This window comes from Sus scrofa, chromosome 5 (genome assembly GCF_054392235.1).
Source record: "Sus scrofa isolate SSC_HxYL_T2T_F1_AM1 chromosome 5, Sscrofa_HxYL_maternal_Yorkshire_Landrace_v2.0, whole genome shotgun sequence".
Lineage (NCBI taxonomy): Eukaryota > Metazoa > Chordata > Mammalia > Artiodactyla > Suidae > Sus > Sus scrofa.
The window spans coordinates 94,103,978-94,124,154 of NC_139387.1; the positions used below are offsets into that span (position 1 = coordinate 94,103,978).

The window sequence follows — 20,177 nt, forward strand, 5'->3', positions numbered from 1 at the left end:
TGAAGTTTTTGGCGTATTCCAGACCGTAGGGATTTGGGGGATAGAAAAGGAAAAAAAAAAAAAAAAACAGAGGGGGAGGGAGTGCTAAGCAAAGGCACATTTTTCTGGACCCTTACATTTAATAACCCACTAAAAATCTATACTGTGATAGAAATAAACAGAATATAGAGGTTATGAAATCTTGTCCAATTCCTAACCACAATCGATCTCTTCAAGTGTCCTAGTTAACTTCTAATTAGCTCCAAGTGAAGGTTGTCATGACAACAAACTGGCAGATTTTAGTCAATGGAATTTATTTCATATAACGCAGAACCTAGCTTTTTTTTTTTTTTTTCCCTTCTTCTCAAGTGCTGGTTAGTTTATTGGGAAAAAGGAAGCTCTCTATGTCCTTGCATTTCATAACTTTCAGATGTTGTGAATTAATTTGTTTGCTAATTCACCTAAACTAAAAATATTAGTTTTGCCTCCATTTTGTGACCTTTCATATACAGAAGGAATAGAACTGGAACACATCTTAAAGTGCCCCAATTAAAGCTAAAGGAACACTTGTGAAGTTGGAGAATAAAACAAATCCAAAAATATGGAGAAGAACATCAGGCTTGACAGGAGTTTGTTCTACTCAAGGTCTGACCCACTCACACACACCATTCTAGCCAGGACAGGAGAGCACGTCACAAACCTTGGCTAAAGCAAGGTGGGATGCGAATTCCTCCCTCTGTCTGCATTCAGATGTCCCCATGTATTCCTGCTTTGTTTATATTCCTCATCAACTTCTTGGCTCATGCACTGGGCTCCTTGTGATGAATCTGGTAACTACCTCTGACCCCCAGGGAAATTTTGATGACTCTCATTCCAACCAAGGGGCCACCTCTTCATCTCAGCAATATCTGAGTGAAAGGATCATGTTCAGAGATGAGGGGAAAATTAGTCGCAGGAAAGGTTAAGTGGCTGACCCGCAGTAGCGGTGCTGAGTGGCAGAGAACCACCTACAACCCTTAGCCTCAGGGATACTCACTCTCCAGTCTCAGTGTGAGCTGAAGAGACAAATGGGTTCAGGAGAAAAAAACAACCCTTTTCTATTTGAAAACTGTAATCATAGATTCAAGCACAATTTCAACATGGAATAGTCTAGGCTATGGTTCAAAGACACCAACCTGATAAGTTTGTTCTATGATGAAAAACTACGATTGTGAGGGATCTACAAAAGAAGTTCAAAAATGAAGAGCTGAGTTCTAGCTGAAGATGACATGCAGGGGCAGCCATGCACTTTAGGAAAATAATTGCTTATATGAGTCTCATGAGTTTGAGGTATCTAATCTATTGAGAGATTTATTATAAGTACTTGGTATACCATTAATATCATTAACCATCTGGTAACTTGTAACATTTGAGGACACTATAAAAGATGTGCAGCTAAAATTCCAAGATGTCAGTTTCTGTGATAAATATAAGCATAGAGCACAGGTGACATAAATTCTAGAAAGTTGCTTTTTGCAAAGATGAACGGTTCTTGCCTGATAATCCTCTTACAGCTGGACTTGTTGCTTTCACAATAATGAAAAATGCACTTTCACTCAACTGGTAAATTCAGACTGAAAAGCGCCTACAAGTATATTCTGAAAATCAGCAGAGTTGCCAACTTTGGCACTTTCATGTAATCGCTATATAGTGAAGGCAAACAAAACAAAAAGAGCCATATCAATAATATTCTTTAAGAATTAAAAAGGTTCTGCTATTGGTAACCAACTGAATATTAAGCTATCAAAAGTGATTTTCAGAAAAAGGTACAGCAGACCAAAATGAAAGATCCTAAAAGCTTTCAGAGACGGAAAACAGAGATGGGACCCAAGTGGCTGGGAATTCAATCAGAAAATCAGCAGAGGGAGGTCCCAGAATTAGAGCGCTGATGCAGGCCCTGGAGGCAACCAGTCCTCAGCCAGAGCAGGAGCGGGGCTTCCAGGAAGGGAAAGGGGAACTGAGACATCAGTGTAAACACATGGATGAACATATGACAGATCTGATGCCATGATCAGAAAGTGGTTAAGAAAAAGAGACAAGTGAAGAGGAGTTCCCCCATGGCTCAGAGGGTTAAGAATCCAGTGTTATCACTGCTGTGGCAAAGGTTCAATCCCTGGCCTGGGAACTTCTGCATGGCCAAAAAAAGAGGTAAACAAAGAAAAAACTCAAACCTTATACAGGAAAGGAAAATAACCACAGTACACTACTTGGCTGTGAACACCATTACAGGATTATAATAATGTAGACACTGGAGAGTGACTTCGGTTAATTGTGTGATGTAACAGTATTCAGAAAGGAGAAGTTGAGGAGTAGGAGCCAGCCAAATCCTTGTATACCACAGTAAAATCAATAGACACTATATAGAACTGATACTTCCAGAAAAACAAACAAACAATCACCTGGGGCTATCATCAGCACTATTCATCAAGATCTCTGGTTTCCTTCTCTCTAAGCCAGTAGCAAAATTGTTTGCATGGCTTGTGACCTACTTGGCCGATGAAATGTTAGTGGAAATGATAGGGTGGGAACTTGAAGAGCCAGTGTGTGCGTCGCCTCCTTTCTATCCTCCTGCCCAGTGACTGGAGATGCTGCATAGGATGGATGTGCCACCAGCCCGGAGACTGGTGTGAAGAGACATGGAGCAGGGGTCCAGGGGACAGCCTTGGATTTGAGGGGTGCTGGTTACCTTGCTTGTCATGACTGATCCTGCATATTATTTAGAGATTTGGAATAACAAAAGAAATAATTGAAAGGGTTTGAAACAGTCTGCTCTCAGAACTGCAGAGTGAGGACAGGTTGGGGAGGAGACTGTCCCTTTTCATTTTAAGCCTTATACATCTATTTGATTTTTTTTTTGGAATGGTCATTGTAACCACAGAACATTTATCTCAAGAAAGTGGAATAATGTGTAAATGGAAATTTAAGAGCAAGTGATTGAGGGAGAAGAGATATTGCCTGTTCCTCTCATCTTCATAGAAGGTAAGGAAATTCCACTCCACTCCAGAAGGAGGAGGGACACGTCCAGCTTCTTTCAGACACAGCCAAGAGAGCGGAGTGACTTCTCTGATTGGTGAGTTTGGGAAAAGCAACAGGGCATGCTAAGTTCAGCCCCACTGCTGCAATCTTTGCTTCCATTTTTAGAAGCACCCTGCCTGCAGGAGGATTATTCTCTTACTCCCCACGCAGTAAGCCTGAAGGAGTCGGGGCAGAAGGAATGGGGGAATTCTATGGTTACACAAAGTGGGCAAGAGTACTGCGTGATTAGGTGTGCAAATCTGCCTACGGCAGGAGTGAAATATTAATAAACTCGTTTGGCCATTGATCCAAAGCCATGTTTGCTAATCATCAGTAATGATGCTGATGCTTTGAGAACTCCATTTATCCGTTTCTTGGTTCCAATTTCTTAATGGGTTTAGAACTCAAGAGAAATAGAAGGGAAATAAGCCTCTTTTCCAAAACGTGAGCCTCAGTCATCATGAAACCATTCAACACTGTAATCAGATTAATAACACACTACAAGGATGATGGGTTGTTTTTTTTTCTGGTTAAAAAAATACAGATGCATAGAAAAGTCTGAAAGATGTATGCTTATCTGTATTTTCTAACTTTTCTTCACATATTACTTAGGTGATAAACATGTTCAAATACTACACTTAAGGTAAAAAATTACAAGTAACAACACAAAGTCACAAAGCATTGTTTCTTAGAGTTCATGGTTATATCTGAATGATTTCTTTAGACTGGCTTTATTTTCATTCACCACCAGATTCTTATAATTGGTATACTCAGAATGACTTCAAAGAAAATAGTACTGAGGTGACCAAAAGTTGGGTCATATCTGGTGAGAAGGATACAGGGCAGAAGAACCACAGGGATCAAAGTTAGTTATATAGTTCTGCTCTCATGAAGTAAAAAATAATTCAAATAATTATGTATAAAAACATCCATCCTGCAATGGCAATAGAATTTTCCATTATTGAGCAACTTACTTCTATTTCTTTATCAACTGGTTTCTCTTCTGTTTCTTGTACTTCGGATACATTTTCATTTGAAGCAACTTTAGGAGGTGTTGGCAATGATATTTCAGCAATTTGCGTAAGGTTAGATAGTTTCTCATGAATTGAAATAACTCTAAAAATAAATATATATGCATTTTATTTGAGAAGTTAAAAAAAGCATTCATTTGTTCCCAGAATCAATAATACGTCTGAAGTATGTCCTTAGTTATTTAACACTTAGATTTTTGGCATACCCAAATATCATTCATTTGTTCATTCAAGAAACATGAGCAAAGAGACACAATTCTTACCTGCATGATGTTTTAAGATCTAGTCAGATGTTCAAACAGATTTATACTTACAAACTGGCAAAAGAACAATGAAAAAATGTATACACTCAAAATATTGCTTAAGATAAAAATAAAATAAATATCAGAGTTCCTTGGTTTCTGAGCAGGTTAAGGATCCAGCATTGTCACTGCAGTGGCTCTGGTTCCTGCTGTGCCAAGGGTTCAATTCTTGGCCCAGGAACTTCCACATGCCATGGGCACGGCTGGAAAAAGAAAGAAAAGAAATATCTACATGGGCAAAGAAACACCAGGCAAATGACAAAAGATCTACTTCGACATAAATTTAATGCCATTCTCTGGCTGCTGGCCTGAAACTGAGAATTAGGGCAAGTCAGCAGTGGCTCTAAGAGACCGGTCCAGGAGCCCACGCAGGGACATGTACTGTGTGGGGAGAGGGGGTAGAGAGAAGGATCAAGAAAGAAGGAAAAGCAAAAACCAAGGAGGAGGGGAGAGGACAAAGTGACAATGAGCTGAGGACAGAAAGCTTCTGGAGCCACAATACAGCAAACTGTGGATGTGCCGAAGGCAGAGGTGAACTAATGGATGGCGTCAGAAGCTAGAAAAGCCTCGAAATGGTTAAAGGAGGCAAAGGGCCATCTGCAGGCAGGCCCCCAGTGACTCAACAACCAGGTACAGAGCGCAGGTGCACACGTGCCTGTGTGTGGGGATGCTCAGTTCTCTACCCGGGGATGGAAGGATTTTTTTTTTCTGGCCTCGCCTGTGGCATGCAGAAGGTCCCAAGCCAAGGCAGAAGGTCCCAAGCCAAGGCAGAAGGTCCCAAGCCAAGGATGAAACCTGTGCCACAGCAGTGACCACGCCGGATCCTAACTGCTAGGCCACCAGGGAACTCCAGGAAGGAAATTTTTATGAAAAAGAAGTAGATGATGCATAAAAGCAAACTGACACCAGCAATGAATGTGGGAAGGCCGATTCTCCAATTTTCCACAGCCTCCTCTTTGCTTCTAAAGGATGAGGGATAAGAGCAATTCCCCAAAGACTGATCTAATCTTGACCCACATAAGAACACGAGGAACTCCAGCCTGGGGGGAAGAAACAGCCTATTTTCACTGCGTCACTGAGGCTTGACTCTCAGACGAGAGTTCGCCAGGCACCTGCGGCTGCAACAGCCTCAGGGACAGGGGCAAGTCCCGAACTACAATCATCCTGTGCCTGATCCTGACCACACCCAAATCAAGAACTTTTTGGAATAAACAAAAGAATCCTGTCACGTTGATTACATCATGCTCTGTGGGAATTACAATCATTTTCATCATGTGGTTCTGAAAAAAAAAAAAAAAAAAAAGATCCGGCCCTGTTTCTGGGTATACAAAGAAGGGGCAGAATTGACTAACTTTATGGCTCAACAGGGCTGGTTTAGTTCTGTGTCTGACTTCCTGCCATTTCACTGAAAAAAAAAAAAAAAAAAAAAGGAAAAGGAAAAGAAAATTAACTGAATAATTGAAAGTATGGCAGCTCTTGAAACATCTCTTGTTTTATTCTCTTTCATGGTGAGGCCAAGGAGTCCTTGCAAATGGAAATCAGGGAGCAGGAACAAGAGTCTTCAGGGAAGGATGGAGAAGCCCTGCGTCCTTGTTCCCTGAGTGCTGAGCAGGCAGCCAGCCAGGCAGAGAGCTGACCCCGACGGACACAGGAGGCAGGGATGAGACTTGCTATTTGCCCAGTGCTCCTGGCCTTTCAAAGTATATGTGCCCATGGTACATGCACATAAAGTGTATGCACACACCGTCTGGCTTGATCCAAACGATAACCCCACAAGGCAGGCTGAGCAAGGGACTGAGAGAATGGAGGCCGAGGTCACCAGGGCAACAAACAGTGGAATCAAAACTGAATTAACTAGGAGTCCCCACTGTGGCGCAGTGGGTTAAGAATCTGGCTGCAGCGGCTGCGGTCTCTGCAGAGGCGTGGGTGTGATCCCCCACCTGGCACAGTGGGTTCAACGATCTGGGGTTGCCGCAGCTGTGGCTTGGATTCAGTCCCTGGCCTGGGAACTTCTATATGCATCGGGGGCAGCCATTAAAAACTAAACCAAACCAAACTAACTCAACAAAAAAGAAAACTGAAAACCATGCAAGGACTTTGCTAAGGTGAAATCGGAGAGAGAAACCAGGCAGAAACAAAGTTCCAGCCTCCACCCCCTGTTTGGCAGAGCGAGGAAAACAGTGCTGCTGACTCAGAGGCTTTGGACTTGGGGAGCAAAATGTGAAACAGCACTGAGCAGCCAGGGAAGGGGTGGATATTTGGGTTTAATTTTGCAACTTCATACAGAACCACATGAAGTTATTTTTTATTTTTTTATTTATTTTTTGTCTTTTTGCTATTTCTTGGGCCGCTCCCGCGGCATATGGAGGTTCCCAGGCTAGGGGTCTAATCGTAGCTGTAGCCGCCAGCCTACACCAGAGCCACAGCAACGTGGGACCCGAGCCGCGTCTGCAACCTACCCCACAGCTCACGGCAACGCCGGATCGTTAACCCACTGAGCAAGGGCAGGGACCGAACCCGCAACCTCGTGGTTCCTAGTCGGATTCGTTAACCACTGTGCCACAACGGGAACTCCTGAAATTTTTTTAAAACACACTCCAAACTACAGGCAGAATAGGGTACAGACCACATCTTTGTACTCCCTATAATCTTTATGAACTATCAGGAACTGTTCCTCCAACAACACCCGCTACTATCATCATCATTATTATTCTTCTTCCCATTTTACTGAGGCACAGAGAGGTTAAGGAACCAGGTTAAGGTTGCTCAAATAGGAAGGGACACAACCAGCATATGAACCAAAGCAGGCAGGATTCAGAGTTCATGCCCTGAACCACTGCAATATCATACTCTTCTAAGGAGAAGGAAGCTTTAAAAAAAAAAAAAAAAAAAAAGTCTTCCAAAATTTCTCCCATGATTTACCTTGTATATTACCAATAGTGCCTATTCTTAGGAAAATATCTATGGAGTTCTCATTGTGGTGCAGCGGAAATGCATCCAACTAGGAACCACGAGGTTGCGGGTTTGATCCCTGGCCTTGCTCAGTGGGTTAAGGATCCAACATTGCCATGAGCTGTGGGGTAGGTTGCAGACGCGGCTTGGAGCTGATGTTGCTGTGGCTGGGGTGTAGGCCGGCAGCTGTAGCTTCAATTCGACCCCTAGCCTGGGAACCTCCATATTCCACAGGTATGGCCCTAAAAAGCAATAATAATAATAATAATAATAATAGTAAATTTAAAAATCCGCAATGAGGGCTAGAGTTGTGGATAACCCATCTTTACTTGCCTGTTCAGTGGAACCCAGAAAGAGCCAGTGTATACGCTGCTGTAAGCAGTAGATGCAACATCTGAAACATTCAGGGGCTTCATATTATACGCATACAACAATAACACCTATAAGAAAATTAGAAGGCATATAAAGTGTGACATCCAAATTACCTCAAAAAATGCAGCATCACTTCTCAAAATAATATCATTAAACTTTAAAAGGTTTTTCTTTGAAAGATAAAAATGACAGCTCTTTTTTCCCCAATTCACTTTAAAGAGAAATGATATGAAAAGGATTATGCAAAGGTTACGAGATGAAAATAAGTGCTCATTGGTGCCAAGATGATACTATTTTTGATAAATGACATTGGTTGTGGCAGTTGAGTTTAAATTTAAGCCTTTGGGAGCCCCTACAACAGGTTCTCATATGCACCTGGTGAATATTCAACGTTGTTTCTTGTTTCTTCTCAACATACCCCTTTCCCATCAGTGGTCGTGGCTGCTTTGGTGCGTTCACTTAGGCTGCTCTCTTCCTCTTCTCTCTGTGTATTCAGCCCACATACAACTTTCCAGTCCCTCAGATGAAACTTCTCTGATGACTCATGCTTTAGTAACTCCTTGATGCTGGCTCCTGACACTTCTTACAGTCAGTCCCACACTCTACAGCCCCTATGTACACTCCCGTGATTCTGGGATGCACAGAATTTGAGATAGAACCTTGGAGGCGGTCTGCTCTAAGGCCTTCAGTTTAGGTGTATGAAAGCTGAGGTCAAAGCTGACCAGCTAATAAGAACATGCACTTCTCTTGCCTCCTCACAAATCAAACAAAATAAGAGTAATGAGAATTTTTTTTTAAGGCACAAATCTACAAAGAAACAAGAGTGGAAATGAAGCAAAGGAGAGATGCTCGCAACATTTTGAAAGCACCTGGGTGTAGCCAACTCAGCAGTGAAGAGAAGCTGTGTCCTAACTGCCTCTAGAGGGGTTGCCGACAACAGGCAGGACTGAGGTCCTCAAAAGGCTTGGGGACAACCCCTCTCCTGCCCTTCTCTGAGCCCATGCAGCCAGGAGACTCCACCCTCCTTCCCTGCCTCTTTTCTGCTGACTGAACTTTTCCATTTTTCTCTCTGCTGAAGTTCAATCAAGGAAGCTCTATGCTCAGGAGTGACACTAGGTGCAGGGGCGACGTGCTGAACTGAGAACACTGGAATTAAGTGAAGGTCTGTATCTGGAGGAAGAGCCATCCCTCTACCCCACTCCAGCCCCTGCCCAGAATGCAAAAAACCAAGCAGGAATCTAAAAGAGTCCTCTTTGGGGAAATTTACCAGATGAAGAGAAAAGACCTACAGAACTGACATTTCAGCATCCTCCAGTGAAACTGCTGGCTCCTGCAGGAACCCTGCAATGAGGCCGCAAGTCAGTAAGTCTGACTCGGTATGTGCCTCAGTGCCTCAAACATGAATGGGGAGCCAGGGGTCACTAGACATAAAATGAAAGGTAGAGACCAAAACTAACATAAGAAAGGAGTTCAGAGAATCAGATATAAGATAGAGAACAGAAGAGAACTTCAATGAAACCATAAAATCCTCTGAGAGAAGAAGGCCAATATTGCAACTATGAAACAAGAACACAGTGCTATTAAAGTGGAGCAGAGAATAAGACACCTCTTAAAAATTAAAAAATATGATTGTGACAACGAAATAACTGATAAAAGATCTGAAATATAAAGTAAAGCGAAATTTAAAAACACAAATGGGGAGAAAAGATGAGAAAAGTAAACATTCAAACTAATAGGCTCAATATCTGAATAACAGAAATTCCAGAAAGTACAGAGATAATCAGAGGGAGGAAATTATCAAAGAAAAACATCTCCGTGAACAGAAGAATACACTTTACAAATTGAAAAGGGCACCCTAGAAACCCAGCCCAATGGATGAAAGACCCACACCAGGGTCCATCATGGAATTTCAAAACACAGGGGAAAGAGGGAGGAGCCCCATGGCTTCTGGAGGAAAAAAATCACAAAGGACCAGGAATCAGAATGGGAAGAGAATTCTCATCAGCAATGCAGGATTGCCAGAGATAATGAAACAATTTCTCCCACATTTTGAGGGAAAATAATTTCCAACCTAGGATTTTTATGCCTAGACAACAATGACTCAAGCATCAAAATGATGACCTTTTGTCAGACATCCGAGGTCTTTTTACCTCCTATGTGAGTGCAGGGTTCATCTCAGTCCATTCCAACCTTGTTAATCATCTCAGGGGACAGAAGTTATGGGATTGTTCCTTGGCCAAACTTGGATAGACTGCACTGACTCGTGATTAATGTAGCCTTGTTTAGGGTCTGAAACACACCAAGGGGCAGCCTCTGCCAGCCTGTCTGCATTTTTTTTTTTTTTTTGTAGAAAATGTACATGTTGATGATTTACATATGGAATCTATTGTTATCTTCACTTCTATCATTGAGTCTGGTCCCATTGAGTTTTGTCTTTTTTTTTTTTTTTAATAGTGTTAGCGTTTTATTATAAATACGTTTATCCCTAAATCTCATATTAATCTTTTTTAAAGTATAGCTGATTTACAGTGTTGTGCCAGTTTACAGCATAGTGACCCAGTCATACATATATACACATTCTTCTTCTCATACTATCTTTCATCATGGTCTAGCCCAAAAGACTGGATATAGTTCCCTGTGCTGTACAGAAGGAACTCATTGCTATTCATTCTAAATGTAACAGTTTGCAGCTACCAACCCCAAACTTCCTGGGCTTGACTACATGATCAGAGAGGCACAAAAGATGCCTCCTCAGAAATAATAGCAACTTTCTTAAAATCAAGATATCTCACCATATTTTGGTAGTTTATGATCCATATATGACATGAACCACAGGTTCTTGACGTGTGTCCTGTGCAACTGAGAGAGGACCCAGGAAGCTGCTCCTGGTAATCTCTAATGGTCATTTGTGCTATCTTGCTGTGCCTTATCCTTGACTAAAGCCCTCCATGATGCACTCTCTGGAGTCTGGTTCACAGAACCTCCTGCATACCCTTTCTTGGGAAGCTGAAAGAGGTGCTCATTCAACAGGAGAGGGCAAGTCAAGACAGAGAGAAATGTGGGACCCAGGGCATCCAAGTCAGAGACAGGGAGGAAGGAATTATTAGGAGGATGGAGAATGGGTTCTTAAGATGATTTCTTTTTTTTTTTTTTGGTCTTTTTTTTTTCCAGGGCCGCACCCGCAGCATATGGAGGTTCCCAGGCTAGGGGTCAAACCAGAGCTGTAGCCAGCAGCCTACACCACAGCCACAGCAACACGGGATCCGAGCCGCATCTGCGACCTACACCACAGGGCACGGCAACGCCGGGTACTCAACCCACTGAGCAAGGCCAGGGATCAAACCTCATGGTTCCTGGTCAGATTTGTTAACCACTGAGCCATGACGGGAACTCCTTAAGATGATTTTTGAACCATGAAAACAATTGGTCCAGTTTGGAGCATGTCTCTGAAGAAGGAAAGGGAAAAAGGAACTAAGAGATAAGCTGATGAGTTGGTCCACAGGGAGAAGGACAGTATAGTTCTTTGAAACCTTAGAAAGAATGAGAGATTCTAAAATACAGAGAACACTAAGCTAAACAAAAATGAGGCTTTTTTTTTTTTTCTTTTTCTTCAGGAAGGAAGAAAGAAAAGAAAGGATACCTCATTTGGCTCTGCTGTAATATTCACACAGTCACAATGTAAACACTATGGTTTAAGAATTATGATGGAATTCACTTAGGAGAATGGGCAGAGGAGAAGAGTGGGGGTGGGTGGGCAGAAGGTGACATTCGCCTTCTCTTCCACAGCAGTGTGTGAAGTTCATCACGTAGAGAAATCATCACATGAGCATGTAATTTAGATAAATGGGGGGGGGGGCAGATAACCAAACAAAAAAGACTGAAAGACTGTAAAGGATGCATCTGAGGAGGGAGATTCAGAGATAAGGACAGTTATACGGAGAACTGTTCTTTATTCACTAGAAATCTTCCAAAATTTGATTTTTCAAACTTTGGAAAATTTGACAGAACATGTCTGAAAAGAAAAAGAAATGAGTCCCAGAGAGGTTAGTCCAAGATCGCACAGTGCTGCGTGGTGTTCGCTCTTGGTCTGTGTTTGTTAACCTTGGCTGGGCTAGCATGTAAAATCCCTGAGGACAGGAGTGATATCTTGTACTTTACTTTAGTAGTGCTTGCAGTCCCTGGTACAGGGTAATTAATATCTTTATATTTCTGAAATTTTCATTGCATTTGTTAAGAGCTCATGAAGCTCCTCAAAGCACGCTAGTGGAAAACTTGAAATGGAAAACATGCTTTACATCGAAGCCCTGATAATGAACATGACTTTCTTCCTCCTCGAGCTGATACTTGTGACTGTTTTTGAGTACAATTTAAAGCCTTTCCTAACTGAACCTGGCACAGACAACTGGATTCAAAGTATAAAAGTCTGAAATCAGAAGGAACAAAGTAGGGCAGTGATTAAACAGTACAACTGAGCTCACTTGTCTGCTGTTGTGGCTTGAGCTCTGGAGCCAGGGTGCCTGGGTTTGCCTCCACCATTCCTTGAGTGTGTGATCTTGGGAAAATTATTAAAACATTGTGCCTCTGCTTCTCCTTTGTACAATGGAGATTTGGTAAGCCCCATGCCCTGGATCGGTGTGAGGATTCAGTGAGCCAGGGTATAGTGCTTGGAGCAGTAGTTAAACCTGTATTGTTGTCATTTTTAGCCCCATGATCATTCCTGGCTCCTTACCCTACCTGGGTACCTCATTTTCCAGATTCTCTTAGACCTGCTGCTAATCCCAACCAGCTTCCCAACAGATCCCCAGCCTGTCCTCATCAAATCCACTTAGTTCTTAGTTGGGAATGGTGCTTAGTTCTATTCCCAACTTGTCCTTACTCCTCAGGGATAAGTTATATCATCACCTTGCTTACTCAGGAATGGATTCCTTAGGAGGCCAAACATTTCCAATGCTTCCTAACTCACTTCGGAAAAGATTTTTTTTTCCCCCAATGGAAAAGAAGTGATAAGGTTTTGACAAACACTGAGCAATACTATATTTTAAACCATCTCCTATGTACATCATGATCAAGTGGGATTTATCTCAGGGATTTAAGGATGGTTCAGTATCTGCAAATCAATCAATGTGATGCACCACATCAACAAATTGAAGAATAAATATCATTTATTATCTCAATAGATGCAGAAAGAGCTTTTGATAAATTCAACATCCATTTATGATGAAAAAACCTCAACAAAGTGGGTATAGAGAGAACATACCTCAACATAATAAAGGCAATATATGATAAATTTAGGACTAAAATCACATTCAATAGTGAAAAGCTAAAAGCTCTTCCTCTAAGAGCAAGACAAGTCAAGGATGCCCAATATAATTATTTTTATCCAACACAGTATTTGAAGTCTTAGGCACATCAATCGGATAAGAAAAATAGTTGGGAGGTATCTAAATTGGAGAAGAAGAGGTAAAACTGCCCTTGCTTGCAGATACATGATAACTATATATAGAAATCCTAAAGATGCCACACACACACACACACACAAACTACTAGAACCAATAAGGAAATTCCATGAAGTTGCAGGATATAAAATTAATATACTGGTATATATTGCACTTCTATACACTAAAAAATTAAGAAAACAATCCCATTTACAATTATATCAAAAAGAATAAAACATCTAGGAATAAACCTAACCAAGGAGGTTAAAGACCTGCACTCAGAAAACTATAAGATATTGATGAAATTTATCAACACAAACAAATGGGAAGATATTCATGGACTAAAAGAATTGTTAAAATGACCATACCACCCAAGAAAATCTACAGACTCAATGCAATCCCCATCAAAATGCCAATGGTGTTTTTCACAGAACTAGTACAAATAACTCTCAAATCTTTACAGAACCAGAAGAGACTTCAAACAGCCAAAATAATCCCAAGAAAGAAGAACAAAGCTGGAAGTATTATGCTCCCTAATTTAAAATTCTACTACAAAGCTATAGCAACAGAAAGAGTATGGTACTGGCACAAAAACAGATACACAGATCAATGGAACAAAACAGCCCAGAAATGCGGTCAATTAATCTACAACAAAGGAGGCAAGAATATACAATGAGGAAAAGACAACCTCTTCAATAAATGGTGTTGGGAAACCTGGACAGCCACATGCAAAAGAACCAAACTGGACAACTCTCTCCCCTCATAACAAAAATAAACTCAAAGTGGACTAAAGACTTAAATGTAAGTCCTGAAACCATAAAACCCCTAGAAAGAAACACAGGCAATATGCTCTTTTACATTGGTCTTAGTAATATTTTTTTGGATCCATCTCCTGAGGCAAGAGATTTCAAAAAGGAAATATAAACAACTGAGATTATATCAAACTAGAAAAACTTTTCACAATGAAGGAAACTATCAACAAATTAAACACAGCATATTGAATGCGAGAAGATATGCGCAAGTTTGATATATCTGATAAGGCTTTAGTATCCAAAATATACAAAGAACTCATACAGCTCAACCTCAAAAAAAAAAAAAAAAAAAAAAAAAGCAACAAACAGCCTGACAGACAGAGAACCTGAGTAGATATTTTTCCAAAGAAGACAGGCAGATGACCAATAGGCACATAAAAAATGCTCAATATCAATAATTATTAGGGAAAGGCAAACTAAAACCATAATGAGATATCACCTCACACCTGACAGAATGGCTATTATAAAAAAGACAACAAATAACAAGTGTTGATGAGGATGGGGAGAAAAAGGAACCCTATACACTGCTGGTAGAAATGTAAATTGGTGCAGCTGCTATAGAAAACAGTATGGAGGTTCCTCAAAATGTATGAATAGGAGCTCCCGCTGTGGTGGCATCTTGGGAGCCACTGGGATGCAGGTCCGATCTCCAACCTAGCACAATGGGTTAGAGATCTTGTGTTGCCACAGCTGAGATTTAGGTTGAGACTGTGGTTCTAATCTGATCCCTGGCCCTAGAGCTCCATATGCTGTGGGGTGGCCAAAAATGACCCCCCCCAAGAAAAATATAAATAGAACCACCATATGATCCAACAATTCCACTTCTTGAAAAAACACTATTTCAAAAAGAATATACCTAAATAAAGAAATTAATGGGAATACATTAATAGTCGGAGACTTCACCACCCCGCTCACATCAATGGACAGATCCTCTAGACAAAATCAGTAAGGCAACAGAGATCCTAAATGACACAATAGAAAAGTTAGGCTTAATTAACATTTTCAGAACATTACATCCAAAAAAATCAAAATATACTTTTTTTTTCAAGTGGACATGGAACATTCTCAAGGATTTACATACCGGGGCACAAAACTAATGTCAACAAACTTAAGAGTATAGAAATTATTTCAAGTATCTTCTCTGACCAAAATGGCATGAAACTAGAAATCAACCATAGGAAAAGAAATAAGAAAAAACTGACAACATGGAGATTAAACAATTAAATATCCAGGAATAAACCTGACTAAAGAGGTGAAAGATATATGCTGAGAACTATAAAACATTAATCAAGGAAATTAAAGAGGATTCAAACAAATGGAAAGATATTCCATACTCCTGGGTTGGAAAAATTAATATCAGAAAAATGGCCACACGACCCAAAGCAATCTACAGATTCAATGCAATTCCTATCAAATTACCCAGGACATTTTTCACAGAACTAGAACAAACAATCCAAAAATTTATATGGAACCATAAAAGACCCAGAATTGCCAGAGCAATTCTGAGGAACAAGAACCAAGCAGGAGGCGTAACTCTCCCAGACTTCAGGCAATATTACAAAGTCACAGTCATCAAGACAGTGTGGTACTAGTACCAAAACAGACATACAGACCAATGGAACAGAATAGAGAACGCAGAAATAAACCCAGACACCTATGGTCAATTAATCTTTGACAAAGGAGGCAAGATTATAAAATGAGAAAAAGTTGTTTTTTAGCAAGTGGTGCTGGGAAAACTGGACAGCTGCATGTAAGTCAATGAAAACTAGACCATACCCTCACACCATACACAAAAATAAACTCAAAATGGCTTAAAGACTTAAACATAAGACACCATCCTAGAAGAGAACATAGGCAAAACATTCTCTGACAACAACCTTACAAATATTTTCTTAGGTCAGTCTCCCAAAGCAACAGAAATGAAAACAAAAGTAAGCCCAAAGGACCTAAACAAACTGACAAGCTTTTGTACAGCAAAGGAAACCAAAAAGAAAACAGAAAGACAACTTACAGAATGGGAGAAAATAGTTTCAAATGATGCAACTGACAAGGGCTTAATCACTAAAATATACCAAGATCTTACACAACTCAATGAAAAAATAAAAACCAACGACCCAATTGGAAAAATAGGCAAGAGCTGAATAGATATTTCTCCAAAGAGGATATACAAATGGCCAATAGGCACATGAAAAAATGCTCAACATCACTAATTATTAGAGAAATGCAAATCAAAACTACTATGAGGTATCACTTCACACCAGTCAGAATGGCCATCATTAACAAGTCAATAAATAACAAATGCTGGAGAGGGTATGGAGAAAAGGGAACCCTCCTGCACTCTTGGTGGGAATGTAAGCTGGTACAGCCACTATGGAAAACAGTATGGAGGTACCTCAGAAAACAAAATATAGAACTACCATATGATCCAGCAATCCCACTCTTGGGAATATATCCGGACAAAACTTTCATTGAAAAAGATACACATATGATCCAGCAATCCCACTCTTGGGAATATATCCGGACAAAACTTTCATTGAAAAAGATACATTCATCCCTATGTTCACTGCAGCACTATTCACAATAGTCAAGACATGGAGACAACCTAAATGTCCATTGACAGATGAATGGATTAAGAAGATGTAATATATATTTACACAATAGAATACTACTCAGCAATAAAAAAGAAAAATGCCATTTGCAGCAGCATGGTTGGAACTAGAGACTCTCATACTAAGTGAGGTAAGTCAGAAAGAGGAAGACACATACCATATGATATCATTTATATCTGGAATCCAATAAATGGCACAAATGAACCTTTCTACAGGAAAGAAAGAAACTCATGGACTTGGAGAACAGACTTGCGGTTGCCGGGCAGTGGGAAGCAGGGGAGGGAGTTGGATGGATTGGGATTCTGGTGTTATTAGATGCAAAATTTTGCCTTGGAGTGGATAAGCAATGAGGTCCTGCTGTATAGCATAGGGAACTCTTTCTAGTCACTTGACGGAACATGATGGAGGATAATGTGAGAAAAAGAATACATATATATATACAGACATACACACACACACATGTATGGGGTCATTTTGCTGTACAGTAGCAATTGATAGAATACTGTAAAATCAACTATAATGGAAAAACTTAAAATCTTAAAAAATATACCAATGAACTATTAGTCATGAAAAAAGAATGAGATCTTGCCATCTGGGACAATATGGATAGAATTATAGGGTATTATGCTAAGTGAAATGTCAGACAGAGCAAGACAAATACCATGTGATTTCACCTATGCAGGTATCTAAAAAAGAATAAAAAGATCAAATATAACAAAATAGAAACAGACCCATAGATAAGACAGATGCCAGAAGAGAGAGGTTTTGGGAGATGAGTGAAATAAATTTACAAAATAAATCAGTCACAGGGATGATACAACATAGGGAATATAGTCAACCTTGTAACATCCTTGTAAGTGACAGATGATGACTAGACCTTTCATGGTGATCATTTTGTAATGTATAAAAATATGGAATCATTATGTTATGTACCCGAAACTAATATACTATTGTAAATCAATTATACTTCAATTTTTTAAAAAAAGAAAAAATTTATCTTGTCAGCCCAGGAATGGTGAAAGAAGAATGGTCTCTGAGTTACAGATTCCCTCACTTCCAAGTTGATAACATTGGGCTCCTGCTTTTATTAGGACTTGGTATTTTTTTTTCCCAGGAACCCTAACTCATCCTTCGCATCCTATCAGGCCTGAACTTGTCTTGAACGCACAGCCTGCTTGCTTGGGACCCTGAAATAGAGTCTTGCTCTTCTTCTTTTTTTTCCTTTTTATCTTTTTTTAAATTTTTTTATCATTTATATATATATATATATATTTTCTACTGTACAGCATACAGTTACACATACATGTATACATTCTTTTTTCTCACATTACATGTTCCATCATAAGTGACTGGACAGAGTCTCTTAGGGGTATAAAGACCTCCAGAAAAGAGCACTGGCTTCATATTTTTTTGTTCCCAGACTTGATGGACCTCTGAATAAACTTATCTTCAAGAACTATTTCAATTCTAACCAAATTTGTGTTTTCACTTGCCAGATGGAGTCGTGCTTTTTAGTGCTTTGCTAGATCAGACTTCTTCCATTTGATCATGCTTGTCTGCCTACAGGTTCTGTGGCCTCTGAAGAACATGCCTTGGACTGTCTAGCTGGCCTCAGTAAAACGGCCTTTGAAGTTGTTTGCTTTCTTCCAGCTCAGGTCTCACAGGCCAAAAGAAGGGCCAGCAACTGATGCTTTACTGCCACTCTGCCCTGCTGGCTCTGAGTTGTATTCCTTGAGCCTGATCAAGGTACAAACACAATTGAAGTCTCATTCTGAACCTCAGAGGGGCTGACTTGCAATCCAAAGCATCCTACTGGGAACCCTGGATGCTAAATCTAGCAAGAATATGAAGTAGGTTAAAGCTAACGTTCCTAAGGTATAATCTTGAGATAAATGTGAACCATCAAACCTTTGGTCACGGTTATATCTCTTTAAAGCTAAGCTGAAGTCCTACGTCTCTCTGACTTAACTTAGCCATTCTTTACAACTATTTTTAATGTCAGTATCTGGGAAGCTCATTAAAATGATAGTCCCTGGCAGCATCTTTAGTATCCGTCCTTTGCAGATACTGAAATTGTTGAAAAGATATTTAGTTTGTAAAGACGTTCCAGGGGATAACGTGATGGGGTTCTAGTACATTCTACTAAAGGTAATTTTGTTAAATAGGGGAATATAATTTCTACCACCTATACTTAAGAAGTTAAATTTTTCCAAGTTATAAAGTATCATATCATGAAAATAAATATAGCCCTTTGAATTAGCTAAACATTTTTATCTCCAAATCCCCAGTCCTCAGATTTCTCCTTTGCTGTCACTGGCATCCTTTAGTTGCTACTGGCATTTCTGATTTGGTGCAGTGGGTAAACCGAAGTGACCTGAGAAGGTGAATCATATGATGTTAACTTGCACTGTTATTCAGTGACCATCTAGGTCCCTGAAAATTCCAAAGCTCCAAGTCAGGTATTAATTTCACTACTCACTGCCATCCTACCTAGAGTTTGGAAGGGCCCTCAACCAGGACTATCAACTGAGGACTCAACAAAACACCGTACCCTGGTGTGCTGACTTGGAGACAGATTGCTCCAATCCCGACTCCTTGCCGGCTAGCATCCCTCCATCCAGTGTCTCAGTTTCCTCCTTCATAAAATGGGACAAATTACAATACCCAGCCCTTTGTAGCCATCTGTTCTGCATCTGCAGATTCAACAAACCGTGAATCAAAAGATGTTTTTAAAAATTCAGAAAGTTCCAAAAAGCAAAACTTGAATTTGCCATGTGCTGGCAACTATCTACATAACATTTACATTGTATTGGATATTATAAGTAATGGGGATGTGATTTAAGGTATACAGGAGAATATGCATAGCTTAACTGCAAATACTATGCCATTTCACATAAGGGTCTTGAGCTCCCGCGCATTTTGGTATCGGAGGGGATCCCGAACGATCCCCTGTGGATACTGAGGGATGACTACACCTACTTCATAGAGTCATGAAGTGAATGAAATAAGATACCTGGAACACACTGAGCTCTAGGTAGGTGTTCATTTTTGCTATTATCTTGGGTTTCATGAGCTTCAGCCAGTTTTTCCAACATTTAACTCTACACTAAAGGAGTAAAATAATGAACAGATGAATGCTCAAATATATGACTGTTTAAATCATCAAGCAAATGTCACTGTTATCTTCTGAAAATGTAGACTCTTAGTTCTGAGAAGACCCAGCCCTCCCGAGTCAGTGTTTCCTGATGTTTTGAAAACTGTGATTTCATGGCAGCAACTGCATCTTTTATCATGACTTGATACATACATACTTACTGTTAAAGGGAAAAACTGTCCCTGAACTAAGAAATAGGAAAACCGTGTGTTCTCTGTCTCTGCTTACGGCTTACCAAAATCACTCAAGCAACCTGTTTAAGTCAGAATTTGTTAGTTGGGGTGCTGCTTCTGATCTCTGCCTGACACCAGTTCATGTGTCCACGCTAATTGTCAGACATGATTGTTGATGCATGAAACCTTGTTATTCTAATTATCAGCCACAGATGCAGTCCTAGCATTAACTTCCCAGATCATCCTGCCTTAGACTGATAGGGATGTGATATTTCTATGACCTTGTGGAACAAACTTTATGCTT

At 40.3% G+C, this 20,177-nt stretch overlaps 1 protein-coding gene across 14 annotated transcripts in view; it reads right to left on the reverse strand.

The window, feature by feature from the left end:
• CFAP54 (cilia and flagella associated protein 54) overlaps nt 1-20,177 on the reverse strand; it is a 312,009-nt gene that overhangs the window by 37,138 nt on the left and 254,694 nt on the right. For all 14 annotated transcript variants that reach the window (XR_014804323.1, XR_014804322.1, XR_014804320.1 and 11 more), the window contains 2 exons: nt 7,652-7,758; nt 4,008-4,149 (listed from right to left, as the gene is read on the reverse strand). Coding sequence is in view for 9 of the 14 variants with exons in the window: in XM_084957512.1 (XP_084813638.1) it covers nt 4,008-4,149; nt 7,652-7,758 (249 nt within the window). In the remaining 5 variants the exon portion in view is untranslated. The remainder of the gene's footprint in view (nt 1-4,007; nt 4,150-7,651; nt 7,759-20,177) is intronic.